Source organism: Boleophthalmus pectinirostris, unplaced genomic scaffold (assembly GCF_026225935.1).
Source record: "Boleophthalmus pectinirostris isolate CB_2022bp ecotype Guang Dong unplaced genomic scaffold, ASM2622593v1 HiC_scaffold_6, whole genome shotgun sequence".
Lineage (NCBI taxonomy): Eukaryota > Metazoa > Chordata > Actinopteri > Gobiiformes > Gobiidae > Boleophthalmus > Boleophthalmus pectinirostris.
The window spans coordinates 19,690,440-19,712,781 of record NW_026571447.1 but is presented as its reverse complement, the minus strand read 5'-3'; the positions used below and the strand labels follow the sequence as shown (position 1 = coordinate 19,712,781).

Sequence of the window (22,342 nt, the reverse complement as noted above, 5' to 3'; positions counted from 1 at the left end):
TGTCATTGTCATTGGGAGTTGAAGATCCCTAGTAGAACAAGGGAGTCCAGTGCACTGTCTACCTGTCCATGACCTGAAGGCGCAGGGACGCCACCCTCTTGTTCACTGGGGTGAACTCCAACACACCACAGCTGAGCTGTGGAGCAATGAGCAGGCCCACACCATCTCACCGTCGATCCCCATGGGCAATGCCAGAGAAATGGAGAGTTCACCACCTCTCAAGGAGTTGGGTTCCAGAGCCCAAGCTGTGCATGGAGGTGAGGCTGACTATATCTAGTCTGTAATACTCAACCTCCCGCACAAGCTCAGACTCCTTGCTCCTCATCGAGGTGACATGTCCCCAGAGCTAGTTTCTATGTCTGGCCTGGCCCACCCCAGGTCTGGCTCCAGGGTGAGGCCTTAGTGACACCAGTCAGAGCGATGTAACTAGCCTCAGTGTAGTACTCATAAGGTTTTTTTTTTTTTTTTTTTTTTTTCTCACCTTTTGGATAATTTCTTTGGATGCATGTATTGACTTAAGCTGAGGAGTTTGTGCAGGCTGGAGAGTCCTGTGGTCAGGCTAAGTGTGTACAATTACAGGAGCAGGAGTGTGAGTGGTTATGCATGCTAAGTGTACACAGCATCTGTCCTCTGTCAGTTTTATGTGTGTGTGGTTCTCGCAGGTATTATCAAAGTGAAAGGAGACCACTGGTCAACGCCTTCTAACCCTCTACATAGTGGTTACAGTATAAAGATAGAAGCCCAGCTGTGAAGAAAAATGTTAGGTGAAGCTGTGAATTTTATAGAGAAGTACTAAATTAGTATGTTGTCTGTCAAAAGAAAGGCTTGACGGTCTGCAGTATTTATGGAAGGTTTTACCTGAGCATAAACATACTGGTATAAACTACACTGAAGCAGGGAGTGTTGTACTAACACCTTTTCAGATAAGGTGTCAATTTCACAAAATTGAATAGAACCAGCATCTTTGATGTATGGTCCTCTGTTCCATCTCAAGTCAGTTTACAGTGTCTCTTTATTTTTACTTGTACATATAGAATATATTATATATTATATTAATTATAAATGCCTTGTTTGACATCAGTCTCTTGCTATTTTTGGCTAGTTATTTAGAATGTATTATTAGTATTATATTTTTTTAAATTCTTTGTTATTATAGTATATTGTGAAGTGTGAGCTACTGTGTCCAAGTAATTTCCCTAGTGGATCAATAAAGTTTGTCTAAGTCTAAGTTTAATATGAGGTTGAGGTGCTATATTTATATGTACACTATACTGTCCTCCTCCAGACTCATCTCTGAGGAAAAACAACCTGTCAAGTAAGCAACCACAGTGCACCGCTCAGAAACCCCAAATATTGGAAGATTTCAGAAGTTCTGAAGGACAAGGCTTGTGTATGTGTTTCTAGTTGATGAGGGGGCAGTCATGAGCACAGGGAAAAGTCCATCCAGACACTTGCAAACTCAGAAAGGCCTAAGAGTCTGGTGATACAAAACCCAGGACCTTGTCGTAAGGCAATCATTGAGCTACAGAAGATCTTTTACAAATGTAACTACAAACCTCTTTTAACTTGTCTCTGGGGTCTACAAATTCATTTGGCATACCTTGCCGGATTTAGTCACTGCACCCACCAAAGGCTGAATATATTTGGAAGAAAGAAGAAATAACAAAGACTGAACAACCCAATTGTTCTTCATTAGACCTGGAAGTAAACGTTATTTGTTGCACACCAAAATGTGTTTCCAATTGAAATCACGAATTGTTGATGGAAAGATAATCCAGAAAGTTATCCACTTGGTTGCAGCTGCTCCATCCCAATCCAGTTCTCTAAACTGGGACCACACTGACAGATATTTTGACCAAACACAACATCAACCATCCACCACATTGCAATGATCAAACTGAATTCTTCAACCCAAACCATCACTTTAAAGCTCCACTCAAAACATACTTTCCTAAGCATAAAATGGCAGGGAAATGGTGAAGTCATTTCTGGTGGTGGGTTTTATTGGTCCACTAGAGTCTGACAGACAGTTGGCGGGCACATTCTCCATACTCTGTGAACCTCTTCTGACGATGTTTTGATTTATGTGCAGAAAGTTCAAAACATCACAATAAAACTAACCCCAGGAAGCTGATAAAATGCTTGTTTGGCTGTTTGCATCAAGGTCGCAACTGTTTTACATTCTGTTCATATATCCACTTGTTACACATTATGAGTCACTTTAGGACAAAGGGCATATAAGGACTTGTACATAAAGATTTCTAGTGAAGAAGAAATGTTTACAGGTTGCTTAAAGTTTTTCACTTTAAGTAAGATCATTCCATTTACAACTGGAAGCTGGAAGGAGCTGATGAGGGGAGGTATAAGCAAGATGTAGAATACTGTTGTTGGTTTATACTGATTAATATAATGTTTTTCCACCTTCAAAGCACTCAATGAAACCACTCACCCATTCACCCATTCATAAACCAGTGTACAAAGATACAAGGGGATCAGTGTCTTGCTCAAGGACACAAGACAGCATTCCATGTTTAACACACAAACCCTGCAGGCTGAGTTCTTCTGTGATGGCATGAGATAATACAAGAAGTGCTCCACTGTGTTTTGAAACTCCATACACCTTCACTAGAATCATAGGATGATTTCATACCTGAAATATCTATCTCTATGGAACTAAAAAAAAAAGTTAGCAGTTAACTTGAAAACTACCACTACATGACACATGGTGAAACAGAGCATTTTGAGATTTGGAGATTAGATTAGTAATAAAATGCTCCAACACGTGTGAATGAAACAAAACACAACTGGGTATGTTTTTATGAGCTAACACCTCTATAACAAGGCTTAAAGCTCACAATAGTCAATTTTGTCCTTTAAACCAGGACAGCTGTGATTCCTTGTGCTTTGTTTCTGTGTTACATGTCATCATAACTTACTCTCTCAACCAATCATCTCTCAATGCACTCATTTTAGCCCTTTGTCCCTATCACCCCTTACTATAGTGTGTAGTATTTCTCCTCACTCACTCCTCACATGGCTTTCCAGATTTTTGTCAACACTTCGGCTGTCTGTTGAGGGCTAGCACAGCAGGACCCCAGAAAAACAATTGGTCACATGTGGACCTCAGCTGAATTTCGGACTGTAACCCAGGCACACTGACCCCTTAAAACATCCAAGAAAAAATATGTAATATCACGGCAAAAAAAGTTTGTATTTATTTGCGTTTAGTTTCATTTACACATTTAGTATTAGTCACCAAAGCACCAAATGCTCCGTTCCATTTTATGACATCATGTTGTGGTAGTTTTTAAGTTAGCAGCTACATTTTTTATTTAGTTTAGAGCTTGGCAATTCCATTTCTAAAATCATCCACTGAAGGTGTATGGAGTTTAAAAACACACTGGAGCACTTCCTGTATTACCACATGACATCTGAGTGTTTTCTCTTAGCCTAAATTTGTGTGTTAAACATGTGTGTGTGAATGAAACAAAACACAAGTCAAGGTATGTTTTTGATGAGGAAACAACATATAACATAGACCAGAAAATAGAGTAATATGGACCCTTTAAACGAGATCTAAGCACATATCTATTCAAACTTAAATGCCTAGAGATTTATGTACCATTTACATTTAATATTCTCATTTATTTATGTATTTATTCACTTTATCTATTCCCATGGAGACAAGTAGTTTTGGTTAGATTGTAGATTTGTGGAGAGGTGACCATACTCACTGTACTGCATGCATATTTTCAGTGTATGTTTGCAAAATGAAATCACCCATGTTAGACATATTACTGCCATTCTGTGGAGCACTGCAAGCAAAAAAAAAAAAAACATCTTCAGACCAGCAGGTAGCTTCCCTCCCACCAGTAAACAACATACCATCTTATTTATTTATTTCAGGCACATTGCATATTTATGAGCATTTCTGTAAATATGACAGAATTAGCCAAGGATATTTTTTCATCTGTAGTCCCATGACAAATCGGTCAGCCTAACAAGAAAAATATGGGGGCTGGAATCTAGGATGTCAATTTATAATGTTTGATTTTCTTGCTTATTTTGTATACTTTGGCATAATTTTGACAAACAAGCTCCCATTAACCAAGTAGAATAGCATACCAGCGGCTGTTCTTTGCCAATTTCCTTTCGCCTTATGGTGGAAGCAGTTTGTTGCTCCTGTGTAGGGCTGTACTTATTGTGACTGTGCAGGTGTGTACAGTGCACAATGCTTCTGTTAGCTCAGGTATGACGACAGAAAACCTCATAATTAATGCCATCCTCTTCCCAGTAAGTATAGTTATGCAGGTGCTCTGTGGATGCGGATATTGCGTCATCACTTTGAGGAGCTAAGGCTAAGTCCAGAGACATGGGGCTTTCACTGTCAGCCTCCTGCGGCAATACAGTGGTTTATAAGGCTCCAACTGGTGTAATTTTAACTTTAATGAGCACTTGAGGAAAGAGGTATGTTCAAAATTGGTACTCAGCTCCAATAAAATTTTGAAAAGAAGAAATGTCTTATCTTTAAAAGTCTGTATACGCATTTCAGGTTTTCAACTGTAATTCTTGCATCGTGGCTTGTTGGACTTAGTGCATGTTTCACACCAGTGTTGGTTTATATGATGTTTGAGTTGCTACTGTCCCAACACATGGTGAAATGTGTATTAAAGCCATTAGACAATTAATAATCAAAGAATTTTACACTACGTCTTTACTAGTGTGGTGCGGTGGTGAATTGAAGTTTGGCTACAATATGGCAGAATATTGGACTAATGAAAAGCTTGGTGTGATTACCATAAACTGTATAAAAGAAGTGTACTAAGCGAGTGTGGCGTCATCCATAGCATTCAGCGCCGCTCAAACAAGGCTCGTGATGGGATCTGGAGCCAGGCTCTAGGTTATGAATAGGATTTTTTTGATGGACAAAATAGCAAAAAAAAGTAAAAATTCAGGATCATGTAGAGAGGGTTAATACGAACATTTTAAGAGCAAAATGATGAGGCTCACTGCAGCAGTTACAGAGAGAGGGGCAACAGGATCCAAATGTAAGTCAATTGGAGCCAGAGTCAGAAGTAGCCCTAAGACCCTCCTGCCACACTTCCTATTTGACAAGTGGCAGCTGGCACGTTAGCTATGTCCACTCATATATACAGTCTATGGTGATTACAAAAGCTTTATATAATGTTTGTAACTCAATAAATTAATATTAGTGATGTGCATGTGGACTTATGACATGAACATGAACACCTAAAGGCTGGTTTATGGTCCAGTGTCAAATCTATGTGGATGAGCTGCACAGTTCACTGATGGAAAGGCCAATCCAGAAGCTTGTGGTGTTTGTGCCGTATGTGTGCCATGTATATGCACCTCGGCTGAAAAGTTACTGCACGTTGAATTTCCACCAAACACAAGAGCTGTGATTGGTTCATCCGCAAAGGCTAAATGGACAACTGATGAAAAACAGCTCAGAGCAGCTCAAGTTTGGCACAGAAACATCTGCATATGAACCTTATGTTACTGTTTATTGACACAATAAATAAATAACAAATAATTAATGCAAATTAAATCGTTTGGATTCCCATGATGCATCTGGGCCAGGATTAGTTCCGCAAAAGCTCGTCTGGTTCAAATCAGTCCCCTGCTCATCTGAGACCTGATGTCCTGATGCTGGACTATAAACCAGCCTTAATCCAAGTTTGAGAAGAGGATATTGTTAGAACTAATTTGCCTTGAATTTGACTTCAGATGCTCTTCTCGATTAGAGTCTTGATTTATCCAAGCTTGTTCCCAACACAAAAGTATGGCTTCTGAACAGCTGTGGTCCTATTTTGCAGTTAGCGGTAGATTACTAATAAATTACTTATTAGAGGAGACAAATTCAATGTTTTTGTTTACTTGGAAGGCCAGATCAGTGTTTTATAGTGAAATCATTCGAGATATTGGCTCAGATAACAGTAATGTAATGCTTCAGCTGCAGCACACCCGTGAAATCGAATGTTACTTTCTCGAGTGTAACACTGTAAATGTTCATCCCCAGTGAAAAAGACAAAAACACACTCATGTTATTGCACCATCTGGGACAGCTCACAGGGCTCCCCCTGACCAGATCTCTAAGCATTCTGGTTAAACATCCGCTTTGCAAATGAGGGGCACAGAAGAAGCTGTCCAAACCATGAACGTGTTAGGGGGATACCCTCCAGAGAGACTTGGGTCATCCCGACAGGAAATGAACAGGGAAATGATTGTAAAACATGTTCTGCTTATGAGTCATCCAGGGACTGACCCAAACAGCCACACATCTTCACAAGAGTTGTCATTTTATTGATGCAAGAAAGTTTAATATTGCTTACTTACTCCTGACTGGTTTTAGTAAATCTGAGTAAGTCTGACTTTGATGGTTTTTACAGGCTCAAAACAGTTCTTTCTAATTTTCTCACAGCGTTATTTAGAAATGATGGCACTTAAGTATTTTACATTTTCTCTGTTTCTCTGTTGTAAACTGTCTCAATGCATTTTTGTCATTGCTAAAACTATTTGCCAAGTATCCATTTCCAAAACTCATGTCATTATAATTTTATAGGTGTATGAGATCACTTGAAATGCATGTCCTATCTTATAAATCATATCACAGACTGTTTCAGTAAAATCTTTAAAATCTTCCATCACATTCAGCCATGCTCTCAATTTCATCTGAATTTAAAAGTTGCAGCTTCTCATTTTACAAGCCACTCAACAAAGCTTTAATCTTTTACATTGCTGACATCTTACAAAATGAATATCATCCATTGCTCCTATCAAGAAAGTGGTATTTTGGTCAGATATCAGGAGTTTTTCAGGGTTGTAGAGATTTCAGAGACTCCATCAAACACATAGCCTTGCCAGCGAGATGAATTCTCATGATTTTTGTGAACTCACAAACTCGTGAGAATCTGTCTTGTTCAGCTCTGGCTGAATCGTTGGCACCACCAGTGGTCACAGGGCAGTGATATTTAGTTTGAATGCTCCAATCATTCATGATTCTTTTCTTTAAAAATGTTCCACTTTAAAAAGATACTGAGGAAACTCTGCATCAGATTCACAAAGCATTCTTAAGCTCACAAATTAGGGGTGCATAAGAGTGTGCTCTGGTCATGTGGGGTGAGGGGGGTGTTGAGTCCAGCAAGATGACCAGATGCAGTGCTGTGACAGTGGCCCATATGGAGAGAAATGGGTCTGTTACAGACTGAGGCTCACTGTAGCCTGTATAAAGTCTGTTAGACCCAATAAACTACATGCTCTTTAAAACTCCTCATAAATGTTATCGGATCACAAAGTAATATGTTTATATGAAATCATTTAAGAAAAATTAAAAAAAATAAATTAAAATTATAGAGGAATTAGAGTTTTTTTGTTGCATTATCAGAGTAATAATATTCTGAAACTGGATTTTTTTTTTTTCTTACAAGTGCCCCTGACTGTTCATAGGATTTGTTCTTACAGAACAGCATTTTCAGATAAGATTGAGTGATTCATAAGAAAAAGTTTAATGAATGTCAAAAATGTTCATAAGAAGGCTATAAGTACAAATATGTCCATAAGAACGTTTCATGAATGAGGCCTATTGGTTGTGAACCCTTTCAGCGAGAGCCTCCCAGGTTGATGTGTGGAACTCTGTTCAGAGAGCTGCACATGTCAGTCTTGAAAGAGCCAGGTTATCAAACCCTTGTGTTGGGTTTTCATGCTGTGTGGAGCCATTGCACTGACTTACAGTCAATTCAGACTGATTTTAAGCTTATCATAATTACTACTTGCCTTAACCTAAAATTAACCCATATCTTAACTTTGAGCCATGTTATAGATTGAATATTCCTCTTGGAATCTGGCTTTGGTCAGTTTTGTGTCCCTACAACACCAGTGATACCTGCCCATACACACATAGACACAAATGTCTCTGTGAAATGGTTTGACCCAGTGTGCCACCTGACTCCAAATGGATAAGAACAGACAGCTTCTTCTTGCACATGACTGGATGTCACAAGTGTCATGGAGGCTGAACAACAGTCTCAGTGCAGAGTATGGAGTGCTTTCCCGTTTCTACCTGCATAACAGTTTAAAGGCTGCATGAAGCAAAGTAATATAATCAGGTAATTTCATCTTGGCTCTTGGCGCATTTTGTATAAATTAAACAGCATGCCCTCCCTGAATACACTTTCCTCATGTACCAGGCTTGAGAGGGGCACACAGTGTCAATTGATAAAGACTATTAAATGACAAACAATTATTAATTTTGATACCTCCTTTCAGCTTATCTTATTTCCATTTGCATATTGAGTATAAAGTTACATAATTTCTGATTAAGTAGCTAGTTATATCTGATATGAATGATGTAAAGCAGGTAAACAAACACTTTTAACTATGAATATTTGTCAAAGGAAATGGTCTGTGTGATTCGTTGAGTCAGTAAGCATCTGTGATATTATGTATTATGGATGTGTGGCAGGTGTACAAACTAACTGGCAGTGACATTTTTACTTCTTGATTGGTCTTTAAAGCTATTTGCTGGCAGTTATGTGAGCAGTGGACTCTCTCTCTCTTCTTTTTTAAGGAAAGCCTCCAGCTGGCTCTGTGTTTGGAATTACACCCCAGTATCCAAGTGGGACGGGCTCAGAGAAAAGAAAACAGCTGTCAGACAATGAAATACTGTTGTGTGACCAGACCAGTCCTTTCTGTAGAGAGGATGAGGAAACTGGGAGCAGGTCAAGAATGACACGTGCACACTCTTACATGCACTCTGCAGTTTCATCATGATTACACTATGGTCATGAGGTCATAAACAAGTCCAAAATCAAATGTGATCCTGAAAGACAAGAAGAAGCAATGTATTCATTTACCATTGTCCCATTAAACATGCAATTTGACACATAACTTGTATGTCACCATAGAGATAAACAGGTCCTCCAGAGATCATTGGGTGACAGGAGGCGTGGTCGGTCTGAGCAACCTGCAGTCCGTCACTCCTCAGGAAGTAACAACAGGAAGTAACAGCTGATATACAACACATCAGCATTAAGGCCGTGACAGTTCTGAAGATGGCCTCCAACTGGTAGCCGAAAGATGTCAGTAAGGTAAAAACATTTACTATATTCAAAACACAACGGATTCCAGGCACTCCAAAACAGTAGAAAAAATTAACATATCGCACGAGGAAAAATATAATTAAAAGGCCTTTATTTGAATGGCCAAAGCCAACAAGTTTCGACCTTGACTGATCTTCATCAGGGCTCGAAAAAGGTCGATACTTGTTGGCTTTGGCCATTCAAATAAAGGCCTTTTAATTATATTTTTCCTCGTGCGATATGTTAATTTTTTCTACTGTTTTGGAGTGCCTGGAATCCGTTGTGTTTTGAGTTTTAATCCTTTTTTCCAAGCGCACCCTCTACTTGCTCCTACTGATTGGAACACCTGCAGCAAACAGCCACATTTTTGTTCTTTCTACATTTAATATATTATTGTATAAATTGTTCATGTTAAAAGAAATCAAAATGAACATTTTTGGATTACAAACAGATGTGACCACCTGGCCAATTTAGGGGTCATATCTGTGGAGAGAGGAACCCGCTCACTGTAACAGTCCATGTGTTTGTTTGAATTTTTTAGGCAACATTTGTTCTTACATAAATATGTTTAATGTCACATTATGGAACATTTCAGCCATAGCACTTAACAGCTCAAGTAGGAAGTGACATATTGTGCGTTGTCTGCTATAAAGTTATAATCTCTCACACCCAGATCATTGTCATAATTAAAATTTTTAATTAGCAATATTGATCTAAAATGAAATACTACTTCCAATGTTGCAGTAAACATCATCACAACAAAGAGGTAGCACCTACGATGCATAGCTGCAGAAATTGCATAAGTTGGCTTTAAAGAAGTAAAGGTTTTTCATATGCATGAAAAACACTGTGGTTTGTAGTATTCATGAGCATGTTGAGCAATCAAACCTTTTTGGAGCAGTCTTTTTCCATAGAATGCTTTCCACTGACTGTTTTCTAAACAACAGTTTCGAATAATGTTTACTTAAACATTACATACTAAAAATATTCACATGATATTTACATCTGCTGGACAAATGCACTGAAGCCCCTAAAATATCACTAATGATCACAGTTCTAAAGGGTGTCGCTAAATATTTTAGCTTTTTAGTCCCCTAACCTGAGACTGTAAAAACTGTCTAATTGACTTCCTTTCTGTAAGTAAACATCCATATCCAAAGTTTGAACGTGAAGTCTGAAAAACTCTGAAAATGCCAGACTTTCCAAAAAATGCAGTTCTTTTTCTAGTCTTACTTTACAGACTTTGCAGCAGTGTGGCTTTGCTATACAAACAGTGGACATCCTCAGTCTGACCCCTCTGAACCTGCTCTGGGATCTGGACTGTAAGTCCAGAGTCTGCAGGTCTCAATGCAGTCTCAGTCCTGCATGTGACCCCTCACACAAAGAGGCCTCTCACACCCGCACGTATACACTGGCCTCCCAGCTCATGTATGTTTGTGATAGGGCCAAGCAGAGGATCACACACATCTGATGTAAAGAAGCACAAGTGTTAGAGTTGAGCTCAAGAAAAGAGCCTTACAAAATGCCCTAATGGGAATAGTCGGGAATTTAAGGGATGTTTTTCCAGAGCAGGTTGGCTGAAGTTGCTTAACACTCGCCAACACAAATGTTAGACCATTTTACAGTTGACATTATTGATTTGTTTTGGTTTTGCATCAGTATTTAGTTACCTGTATTGACTAGGCAGTAAGAGTGTGCTGATCACTGGTAGATGCCAAGTAGACGTAGCACAGTTGTCCCAGGAATCTTAATGCCCCACAACAATAAGATTCTTGGGACATTTGTGTGTGGGTTTCCTCTGGGTGTATCAATCCAAAACAAGCTCATTAAATAAAAATCCTCCAGCTAAGGTGGTCCGTACCAGGCCAAGTTCAAGATCTGGAGCTGTGGCATCCACTGCTCCTGACAGTTTTTCCTGGTATAAAAATGCTCCATATTTGATATATATATGGAAGATATATAATAATTACTGTAGACCATTATACAACTTTAGAGAAAAGATAAAATTTTCAGGTATCACACTGACATATAGAAAATGTCTTTGTGACAATAGGTGAAACTGTCATTTAATTGGTACTACTGGCTTTTCACTTAAGATAATATTTAAAGTTAGTAATCTGACACTTGTTTGCAGCACAGAGTATTGCTCTTGTGTGGGTGTGTAATCACATTTAACAGCACTAATCAAATCTGTCTCGTCTGCTTCTTACTGTGCCTGCCAGCGCCTGTACTTTTTCCTCTTCCAGCCAGGTTTAATTGAAAAGTTGTACGTTTTCCTTTTTGGGGAATCATGCAAGTGTTTACAAGGCTTGTCTCATTGCGTAGATATGGAACAACAGGGTTGTCTTGGGTTGTATTGTATTTAACATTTGCACCATGTGAAAAGTGTTTCTGTTTGTCCTCTTGTTTTGAAATTACCTGCGTTTTATATCAGCTCCACCATCTGGGTCCTGTTACATCAGCCGCTCTAAACCGTTTCATTTGTCTGTCACAGAATCACTGTGCTGTTTATAAGCAAAGGTTCAGTTTGTTATTGACACTGTCCAGCCCTCCACACTATTTAGTGGTACTCTTTCCAAATCTGGCCCAAATACATCATGAACATGTAATTTATAGCAGATTATGGGCAGAGGTGGGTAGTACTTGCATTTAGTTAGTTACAATTACTTAACTATTTTTTAAAGAAATTTTACTTTTCAGGATACTTGAGCACAGTACTAGAATACTCTTTTTTGAGTAAAAGTTTCGGTTACTTCTCCCAGGCTTTACGTGGAGATATCTTTTAGATATGATCTCTTAGTTGATGATGTCAGATGTTATGTCCAGACAGTTTTCCCAACTACTTTTTTACTCTTACTTTCTTTATCTTCTTCGTACTTCTTCTTCAGTATGGATATTTTGAAGTAATGGCACAGTTTTGGGTTACTCTGCCTACCTTTGCTTTTGGGACATTTCACTTCTACTTGTCCTGAAGAAAGCATTATTTAGGTAATCCTCTAGTGAAACTGCATTGTGTAGAATGAGGAATTTAGAATATTAAGATAACATGAGAGCTATCCAAGCATAGTACTCAATATGGAGCATAGGACCCACTTTGGACTTTTTGGTAGCTGCAATCCATCCTGCTTCTCCAATGCATCACCATAAACAGTGCATTTTGTAATGAAAGGATGAGTAGCCGAAATGTGGGTGGCTTTGGCAGCAACACTCAATTGAACCAAAAGTGAGCCTAAATTATCTTTCAGATCACTGTCATGGTTTGGTAAGAAGAATATAGTGAAGTTTATGTCAGTGTATAGGCATTTGCAGTGAAGCGTCCAAATAAGCTACTATTAGTGGTCAGAGGTATGTGAGTGGTATAAGACAGCTGCTAAATTCAAAAGGATGGCTTGTGTGAGGGCCATGTCATCTGTTCAGAGACAGTAACAAATAAGAGTTTAATGACCAATTTAAGAGCAAAAGGATGAAATGACTGGCGTTTGCTGAGGTTTTTCATGGTTTCTGGTTGAATGCCACATTGTGCACAGCCAATACAAAGGGGAAAGGAAAAGAAACTGAGGAGAGAACAAAGTTCGTCTATGGAAAAGTTGTGAAAATGGACATTTGCTTTTGTTATGTGGTTAGAGAATAAGTGATTTATTTTATATTTCAAATGTTATTCCATTTTTGGGTGAAAGTTAGAAAAGCTGCCAACTCACTCCATTAACTTTTAGATCCAACGTGGAGGTTGCCAATTTTATTAGAGTAAAATAAAATTGCACACTGTAGCACAATACAGTCAGGAGAAGTATATGCGTACACTTCTTCGCCTTTACTGTAAACAATGTGTTCATATTATCTTTATTATGTTATTTTACTCTGTTTATATCAGCATTCCTCAGTCGCATGTGCAGTGTTGGGAAGTAACCATGAAGAATCCATGTATCGAAAATATGTATTCTGAACACTAATTTTGAATAACTATTCTGGCACAGTTACTTTTATAATTGAAGGTATTCTACAATTCATGGCTATTTTGATTGTGAACTGCACAGTATTAGTGAGTAAAAAAAAAGAAACTACAGCTCTTGCAGTCCATGCATGTGTGATTTCTTGTCTCTAGTTGGACATATATTAAGGCACAACAACAAAGATAAATTTGTTTGTAATTATATGTCAATTTTTTTTTTACACTATAATATAAAGCAACTCAGTGCAGGAGTATTGCAACTACTGAGAATACAGAACTCTGATTGGACCATGTATGAATATGTTACAAATTACATTTTAATGCAGGTATTCAATATTCTGTAAATACATTTATAAAATATTCTTCCCATCACTGCATATGTGATATCCTTGGATGCTTACTTGAGTTTTCCTCTTGTGTATAAAATGATGAGCTGATGAGAGCGCTTCCCTGTGTAATGACTATGTATCCTGGTGCTGATATAAGAACATGGTGTTTACTCTGGGCGTGTGACAGGGGACAGTCATTTGTCAACAGTGGTTATGTGGACTGCCCTGTGCCATGCATAAGTGTAACCAGTGCAGCCAATGAGGGGCCAGGGCAGAGGCTCAGAGAGACCACAGCACACTCAAGACATGTTTTGGAAACTCTCACCCCCCACTGGAAACAGGCAGCAGTATAATACACATGAACATTCAAGCATGTTTAATCAGCACTGGCACAGCAGTGCAGGCGACAAGGGGGTATTTGAAAGTAGAAGAGATTTTGTTCTGGGAAACTAAAACCAGTCCAGTCTTATAACACATTTTATTTAGTGCTAACATTTTATCCATGGTAAAGAATTCTGTTGCTTAAAGCTACCATTTGTAATAGGATTGGCTGACTGGGCTGTGTTGTATTCTCACATATTACCATTACACTACTGCCGTGTGACAGGGTGCCAGCTTTGGTCTGACAGAAGAAGACCAGAGAGCACAGGTTAGCCCAGCAAAGGTCAAGTGAGAGGAGGGGGGAGCAGGTTTAACATCTGACATCTACTGGTAAAAAAGACTTTGACGGTTTCACATCTGTTTCAGATTTGTCAGTTTTATCAAAAGAAATCAACAGTTTGGCTTCCAACAAGATAAACATCAAAGTTATCTCATTGAACTGTCCACTTGAATGATCAGTCCTGCCCATATGATTTGGACAGTGGCCTGTATTCTCAACTCAAAATGAGATCAGGAGTCAGACAACTTTGATATGAACAGGTCAGAATTTCTGAGTAATGGTCACACCATGTCTGTCTGACAGAGGTAATCACTGCCATAAAGCTTGTAAAAGTCATTCACATAGAAATGACTTTACAACATTTTGTGGATTTATAGTCCATGTAGGAAACTATTCTTGTTATATCTTATCCACACTTTCCCTCATATGTCAACACCATTAGGACTAATTTTTTCAGGCACAAGATTTTCTCTGAATTTGTGGTCTAAGAAGTAGTAATAGTATTCACTGCAATTCCCAAGTACTGATGAATGAAAAGAGTGAGGACACAATAGAAAGTCTAAGAAGAAACGAAAGACAAATAACAGAGCTGAAATAAATACTTCAGAAATATCCATATACTAGCTGGAGGAGTTGATGGTGCTGCTGCTGCGTAATGGTTAATGGTATGTGCTTACGAGTTTGAATGTCTTGAAATGTGATGCTTGTTTGTAAGATTTCAAACAATACATTTTACAGTGTCACTGCTATTTACTTTGGATGAAGCAGAAGCAAAGAAGATGTCCAAATTCCTGAATATTTTCAATTTCAGTAATTTCAAGCAGATCTCGAGGTTCTACGCATCCCACTGTCTGCAATATAGAAAGGACACAGTCGATAGTCCTGCGGCTCCTCATGCTTATATAAGATAAACCTGCTAACCTCAATGACTCTAATCTGTCAGACGAGTGGATCACCTTCTTCCACTGCCCTCTCTCACCTTCCCCCTCTCCTCTCCTCCTCTCTTTCTCTCTCTTCCTCTTGCTGTCTGTCTCTCTCCCCTCTTTCTTTTCGCTCTCTCTCATTCACCTTCCTCACTTTCTCTCTCTCTCATTCTCTCTCACCCCCCCATCCCTTGTCTTTCTCTTTTTCGCTATCTCTCTCCTCCTCTCCCTCTCTCCCTCTTGTATGCTCATCTCTGTCTCTCCACATCGTCAAGTTGTTTTCCGGATTTCAGGTCCAATTTGACTCCCGTTCCTGCCGACTTTGCCACATCCACATTCCCAGAGTCACAAAGTTGAATAGCCATGTGATAGTGTCAGATGAAGTTTAGATTTACACAGCTTCATTAATCTTTGGCTCAGAACAACAACAATGAGCTGACAGTTCCCCATCTCCCCCACTGACTTCTCTGTTTGTCCATCTCAACAAGTGTCCGGTTTTCAATGAACTTCCCATAAAAGTCAATGAAAAAGTATTACATTCTACAAAGTGTTACTTTTTACATACAGTTTTTACAGCAACCAGTGCCATTGTCCCCATGAAGCTTATTTCAGCTACAAGTGGGCGATTTGTATAATATAAAATATCTTTAGCATTATTGTTATTTTTTTTTTTTTTTTTATTTTTTTTATTTTTTTATTTTATTTTTTATTTTTTTGGAACCAGATCACTATTTTGGATTTTTAACACTATTAATGTTAGACTTAGTATCTTCATATTTTCTTGAAGAGGTAACTGCTTCTGAAAGTTCACACGATTTACATTAGGTATTTTAAGTTTTTTATGACATTTCATCAATTAAGTGCATTGGTGGTGGGAGCTAACTGAAGTACTCCCTAAGTTGCATGCTGTGTCAAGCTTTACAGGTTTGATTCACGGGTTATTTTACAAGTTAACAGTATCAAAGACGAAGAAGATGATTCATGGGGTGTACGTTACAATTATGGAAAATTAAAGTGTCTGATTAGCAGACACTACGTAGTGTTGATAGAAACTATAATTTGGATGCAGGTTTATTGTCACAACATTGACTGATGTGTCAAATATGTATATAAAGTATATTTTGTATATGTTTATACAAGTTTAGAATGCACTGTATTTGATGGACGAGAGCTGAAAGCTGCTTACCAGTTTTTGCTAATAAATTATTAACTGGACCAGTGTTTTGTTTTGATCTGCTTGTGAATCACATAGTAGCTGAACTGGACAGTTGGGTTTGGTTAATACTTGAAAAGGTCCACACATCTACAAAAAAACATTATTTGGAAAATTTCATGGCAAAAGATTGAAAAAGGAGGAGGAATCCCATAAAGCTTACATCAACCCCTGCTGTGGAAAACCCATCAGACAGTAAATGGGATCTAAAACTGCATGATCCTGAGATATACAGGTAATGGCAAAAAGCCTCCTGGATAATTAACATAAGATGCAGCCTGGAGGTTAGTACAGGCCTATAGTTCTCATAATGTATTTCAGCATTCTGTGTCTTCAACTAAATGAGGCTAAAACCCTAATTTAGAAAACCATTTTGCTTGACAGTAACATAAATTAACAGTGTACAGGAGGCCCCCTTTGTGTTGCAGTTATGTTGACAAAATTTATCTTTAGCAAACCACAAGAACAAGGTTTAAAAGGGATTAAGGAAAAGCCAGCCTTGAAATTATAAGAAGTTTCATCAGCACATTTAAGAGTGTGAGTAAATGAGAGTCCCTTTGAAGAAGCAGAGGGGGATTGGTGATGTGTATACTTAAGCAAAACCTTTATGTATTCTGGGTGTGGAAGTGAAGCCATTTAAGCTCCTGTGATATGATTGTGAGGCTAATTGTTTGCATATGTAAGACAGCTATCACAGGCCACTTATAGGACACGTGTATATCAGATTGGAACATAATATTACAGAGTTTTATTGAAAAGTCCTTTCTGGTGCCTTCCTTAAGACTGCTTTAGTTTAAATTGATGGGGTAGGCGATATACTGAAACTTTGGTTGGTGACTCCTTATGGAAATAAGCACTACATTTCACTGCTTTTTACATGGATTTCCTCAGACATTTTCTGAAATGTTCTTTAAGTGCTGTTTATATTTACATTTTAGTTTTGCAACAACCAAAATAAAATTATGATTATCCCAAATACATTCCAAGAACATAGACTGTGTGTGGCAGGCCCAGAGATCAAAGTCACATCTTGCACCTTGCTACCCTTGGTAATATTCATTGTCCGCTTTCCACATGTTAGTAACTCTAATTGCAGTGCACTTAAGAGAAACTGATGATGTTCATATCACGTCTACTAATTGTAAAAACATAATTCTCATGCTGTTGCTGTGTTTCTCCCTGTGTCCGAGGCTGATCTGCTGTAAAAGAGACATTATTAGAGAGTCTGCACTGAGACCACCAGTGCCCTGCACTGCTGCCTCAGAGGGGGAATCTGCATAACAAACCAACACATTCAAGATACACAAGTGGATGCAAATCCCCTAAACTGAAACAATGCAGCTCTGTCCGGCACGTCGGGGCAGGTTGAGGAGAAGGTTCATGGAGCAGGTTCATGCACAGACCATGGCCATTGTGTCAAATCCAAGGTCCAGGGCTCTTCTAAACTCTTCTAAACTGAACTCATAAATACACAAAGTATCAAGTTTGTAGAACATTTTTCCTGAGGCAATGCCAATTTTCTATTAGAATTGGGTGGTTGGACAAATGTATGTATCATATACATAGGATATAAGCAAAATATGCATGATATCTTCATCGCCACAGGCCAGAAGCATTTTGTCCCTCACTGTCACTCTTGGGCACACTCAGATAGAGGCTTGAGTATATGTTAGAGGCTTAATGAACAATAAAATGTACCACACACTTGTTTTGTCTATTTTATTGGTGAAAACATCTTAAAACATTTTGACCCATTTGACACATATAACATGACAAAATGTATCGAGAACATTTCCTTTGAAGCAAAATCACAGATTCAAAAACTGCAACATTTGCAGTGTCATATACATTTATAAAAATAACAAGAACAATCATAAAAATAGACAAGACAAAACACTTTTTCTCTAAATGTTGATTGCAAAAGACTGCATACAGAAATAGATTTTTTCAGACAATGCAATACAATGAAGTGACCCACAATCTCTATTTTATTTAGGCACAATCACTAAAGGACAGACAGACTGGAGCTAGATAACTAGGCAGCTGTAAGAACCTCACTTAGAGTAATGCACTATACATGCCCTGTGGAGTCCTAAGTAGAAATAATCAGCTGAGATTTGAGACACATGTCTGAAAGAAGTACTTGGTGGCAATGAACTGTTGCTGGTCTTTTTTGCTGTCCGTAAACACTGCATTGTTATGAGATTTGGCAAAGCTGAAGCATGTCATATATACAGTTTTATAGGTGTGAATTAAGTATAAACAAAACAACAGACATAAGTGGAGCAACCCTATAAAAACACATCATAGGTTGAAGTGTTATGTCAGATGCAATCTGCTTTCTCTTAAAAGTGCAGCAGCTGTACAGTAATCATCAAGCCTCAGATCAACCCCAGCACCAGCTGCACCCATCTGTCCAGACTCACTCTTCTCCTACAACTCCGAACATGCTTTGAATATGGATCTTCGTACAGATTTCATCCAACCAACAAATGATCAGCACCACTAATGATACTCTAATGATCTTTGCACCCCAGAAGGCTTGTGTGTAAACCCTGAATGCATCGTCTGCAGAGCTGCCCCTATAAGTTCAAGCTCTTGAGCAGAGGCTGAGGAATTCCCTGCCCGGGTGCTACAGCAAACAGTGTGTCATCATCCGAGGTGTCGGCAAATATCTTTCCTAGAGGAAGTCTAGGAGCACATACCAACCAATGGCCCTTTCTGCCCTTTTCTGTGAATTCTCCCTTAAATATTATATAGAAGCACCACCGTAGACTATATAGGAAACTGTAAGTTGCTGATGATCTTATACATTTGTAAACCTTAGTTACTCTCAAGAATCAAGCTCACGCTTAAAGTGTGTTTGGTTTTATGTGCGCACTTTGCACCAGTCCTCCCATATTAACATGAAAAATGTGAATCTTGCTCCAACATGTCTCATAATTTCAGCAGAGTTCTACTTGCTGAAAAATGCAGCTATTTTTCATCCAAATTTACACTGCAGTGACTGCGCAGGAGTTAATTACATTCATGACCCTTTGTCTAGAGGCTACTGCCTTGTGTCTCCTATGAACTAAAAAAGCGCTTATGGCCACAAATGATTATTGGCCAGCTCACTCTTTCTGCCCCAACAGGCTTTAGGCACTTATCAAAATGTATGTTCATGTATACAAATAGACAGCTTCATATTTAGTTAACGTTGCCCACCAAAACTGGGTTTTATTATCATAAGAAACAATCAAATAATCTTTGGTTTGTAAACAACCATACTCAAAGCTATTTTTGAGGTGAGATGTGTGTTTGATATTCAAACTGTAAGTGCCATCTCACCACAGTTCGTCTGTCAGGTGTTTGCTGTAGGATGTTGAACACATTCACGCCACAGCAGCAACAGCCTTATCATATTACTAATAAAACAACATGCCCACCAACAACGTGTTGTTACTTCATTGTTGGGCACCATTCATTTCTAAATGTAGTCTTTCTATATGTGAGATATTCACTTTAACTAAAGACCCAGAGGATTTTATTTGCTAGCCATATAAACTTATGTAGGAAAGCAGAGCTTTGATGCAAAACATTATCCTCCCATAAGTCTCCTTTATAAGGCTCTCAGCTGTTTGGCAGAGCTGACTGTTTAAATAAGTGGGTCCCTCCCTCTTATGCCAGACTCAGTTACAGGGCAGCCAGGTGGAGTACGCAGGCTGCTGGCAGGCAAACACTGGCTGAACCTGTGCAATATAGTAGTTACTGAAGTTGCCGTCTGCTACATAAGGAGCAGGTTGGTAGTAGCAGGTGACATTGGCTACGTTAGGAATGACATTCTGCTCTGCCAGAACACGTACTGCTAACATGGCTATAAGTCCTAAAGTCTGTCGCCTCTCGTGTCCCATCAGGCACACCGTACTTTCATTGACCACTCCATGGAGGGTCATTAGGTAGTCATACTTTCGGTCCTCAAGGCCCACAAAGTGGTTTTGAAGGTAAGACTCCAGTTTGCGCTGCTGCTCACCAATGTCAGGGAAGTCAATGAAAAATCGTGAGCACATGTACCGCTGGAGGGACTTCATCTCAGTCTCAGAAGCTGCCCTGAAACCCCTCACCAGCAGGTGGCAGTACTTGAGCAAACCCCCGCCCCGGATCTCCTCTGGGTTTCGGGTGCAGATGATCTTGTGCTGTAGGTGGTCCAGAGCCTCGCCAAAGTCCCCGTAGACACTCTCTCCCATGATGGTGGGGTGGAAGGTTTCAGCCATGGGGTTCTCAGAGCATTCATAAAACAGCAGCAGTGAGTCCAGTTTGATTTGAAAAGAGTCCACACTGAACTCAAACTGCCGCCTCAGAGAGTCCACAAATTTCAGCTCCACATTCTTCCCTCGGTTGTTTGACAGAGAGATGAGGCTCCAGCGGTCCGAGTCAGTGCACACCTTCACCATCTTCTGCACATAGGCTTCCTGTGTGAACAAGCAAGTGGGAGACAACAAATAAATGTGTGACTCTGAAAATACAAGTGTCATCTAGACTATTATTAGGCTACTAAATGTAAAAAATGTTCTAACTATGAAAAGTTTTAATCACCAATATAGGGCCGTTTCCAGTGAATGAGCCTGGAGTTATTAATGCTACTGACCCAAATATAAGCCTCTAGTTGGACGTAGGACATAGGTGCCTGAGCTCTGGATCCCTTCTTAATTGGTTTAGTCTAATCTTCTTAACCGCAGAAAAACAACATTTTACTATCATTGAACTAATCTAATTGTCCATTAGGCTGTGCGTAATGGTCTTTAAGCCCAGTTGAAATAAAGGCAAAGCATGACATGTATAAAAGTAAACATTAAATACCTTTAACATTAAATACCTTTAATGTTAGAGGCGTTATTTTCTCTTTATTCACACAGTCGGGTAAAAAGTCCAGGAGACAGTCAAGCACTATGTTCTTCACAGTCTGGAAATCACTTTCTCCTTTGATATGAGCGCAGAAAATGAGATCCAGGTCCTTGTACCCCAGTCCGCTGTCCTCGTGCAGAACGTGGCTGGCTGCAGAGCCGTTCAAACGCACCTCTCGGACGTGAATGTGTTTCTCCTCCATACGGCTCCGCACCACTTTCACTATTTGCCGCGGCTGCATCTCCAAAGTGGGGAAATTGCCCCTGCCGTGGATCGGTATGGTCTCAGTTAGAATGGAGTCCAGGCGCTGTACTTGTTCCCAGCTAAGCACGCTTACATTTGTGTTTTCAGAGTCACTCACTGAACTGACAACAGAGCTCTCGTCTTCTGACATTGTGTTGAAGGATGAAAAATAACAAATTGAAGCAAAAATACTCTGACTTTTACGCGGTGATGAGTAATAAGTAATGTGCAGAATTATCCATCTGGTGTTATTCAGTTAAGTTGTTCAAACGTTAAATCGTAAATAGTGCGTAAATATGAACTTTCTCTTCCCCTCAGTGCGTGTGTCTTCTCTATGGACTACAGTACGTCTGTCACTGTGTCCGTGCGCAGCGCAATTCAGTCTTTGAAGGTTGCTGATGAACCAGGAGGAGGGTTCGCTTTTCCGCCCGTGACTCCATCGCCCGAGGGCACGCCTAGGATTTGATGAATTTGCATGAATAAACTTCTCTCCAGCTTGAGTTTGACGTGCACACTCCCCTCGTCTTCACGGCCGAATCAGACCTCCACTTTGTCTCTCAGGAATCTTGCTGCCTATTTTCCACACATCTCCTCTATATCCGACCCTATTTCCCGGGTAATATATTCACGTTGAAACTGTCCCACTTGTTGGATAGTTAACCGCTACCTGCTGCGCAGTCTTAACCAGCTCTGAGCCAAGTCCGCGCACTGACGAGCAGAGCCGTCTCACCACGCCCACTCTGTGACTGACAGCTCGCCCTCATGTGGATCATGAGTGACGCTTATAAAGATCTTGGGATTTGTTTATGAGAAGCTTTCTTCACAATCAAATTAAGAGAATTTCAATTATAGTTTGTTGCATGACTAAGCCACGTTTTGCCAAATAGCATTCGCGCGGGATTGCAACATTTATTTCCAAATAAAAATCGAATCAGCCTTTACTGGATTGTGCGGGAAGTGTAAATTACATCCATAGAATTCACAAACCCCTGGCGCCCTCTGTAGGCTAATTTTAACAAAAGCATGAATACGGCATGGTGCA

At 39.4% G+C, this 22,342-nt stretch overlaps 1 protein-coding gene across 1 annotated transcript; it reads right to left on the bottom strand.

Annotated features, from left to right (window-relative positions):
• Window positions 1-17,926: 17,926 nt before the first annotated feature.
• tent5aa (terminal nucleotidyltransferase 5Aa) lies at window positions 17,927-22,039 on the bottom strand. Its single transcript, XM_055164331.1, has 2 exons — window positions 21,029-22,039; window positions 17,927-20,624 (listed from the first exon to the last, which is right to left on the bottom strand). Exons 1-2 carry the CDS (start codon window positions 21,449-21,451, stop codon window positions 19,845-19,847), a joined length of 1,203 nt encoding a protein of 400 aa, XP_055020306.1. The 5' UTR covers window positions 21,452-22,039; the 3' UTR covers window positions 17,927-19,844.
• Between the last annotated feature and the right edge of the window lie 303 nt (window positions 22,040-22,342).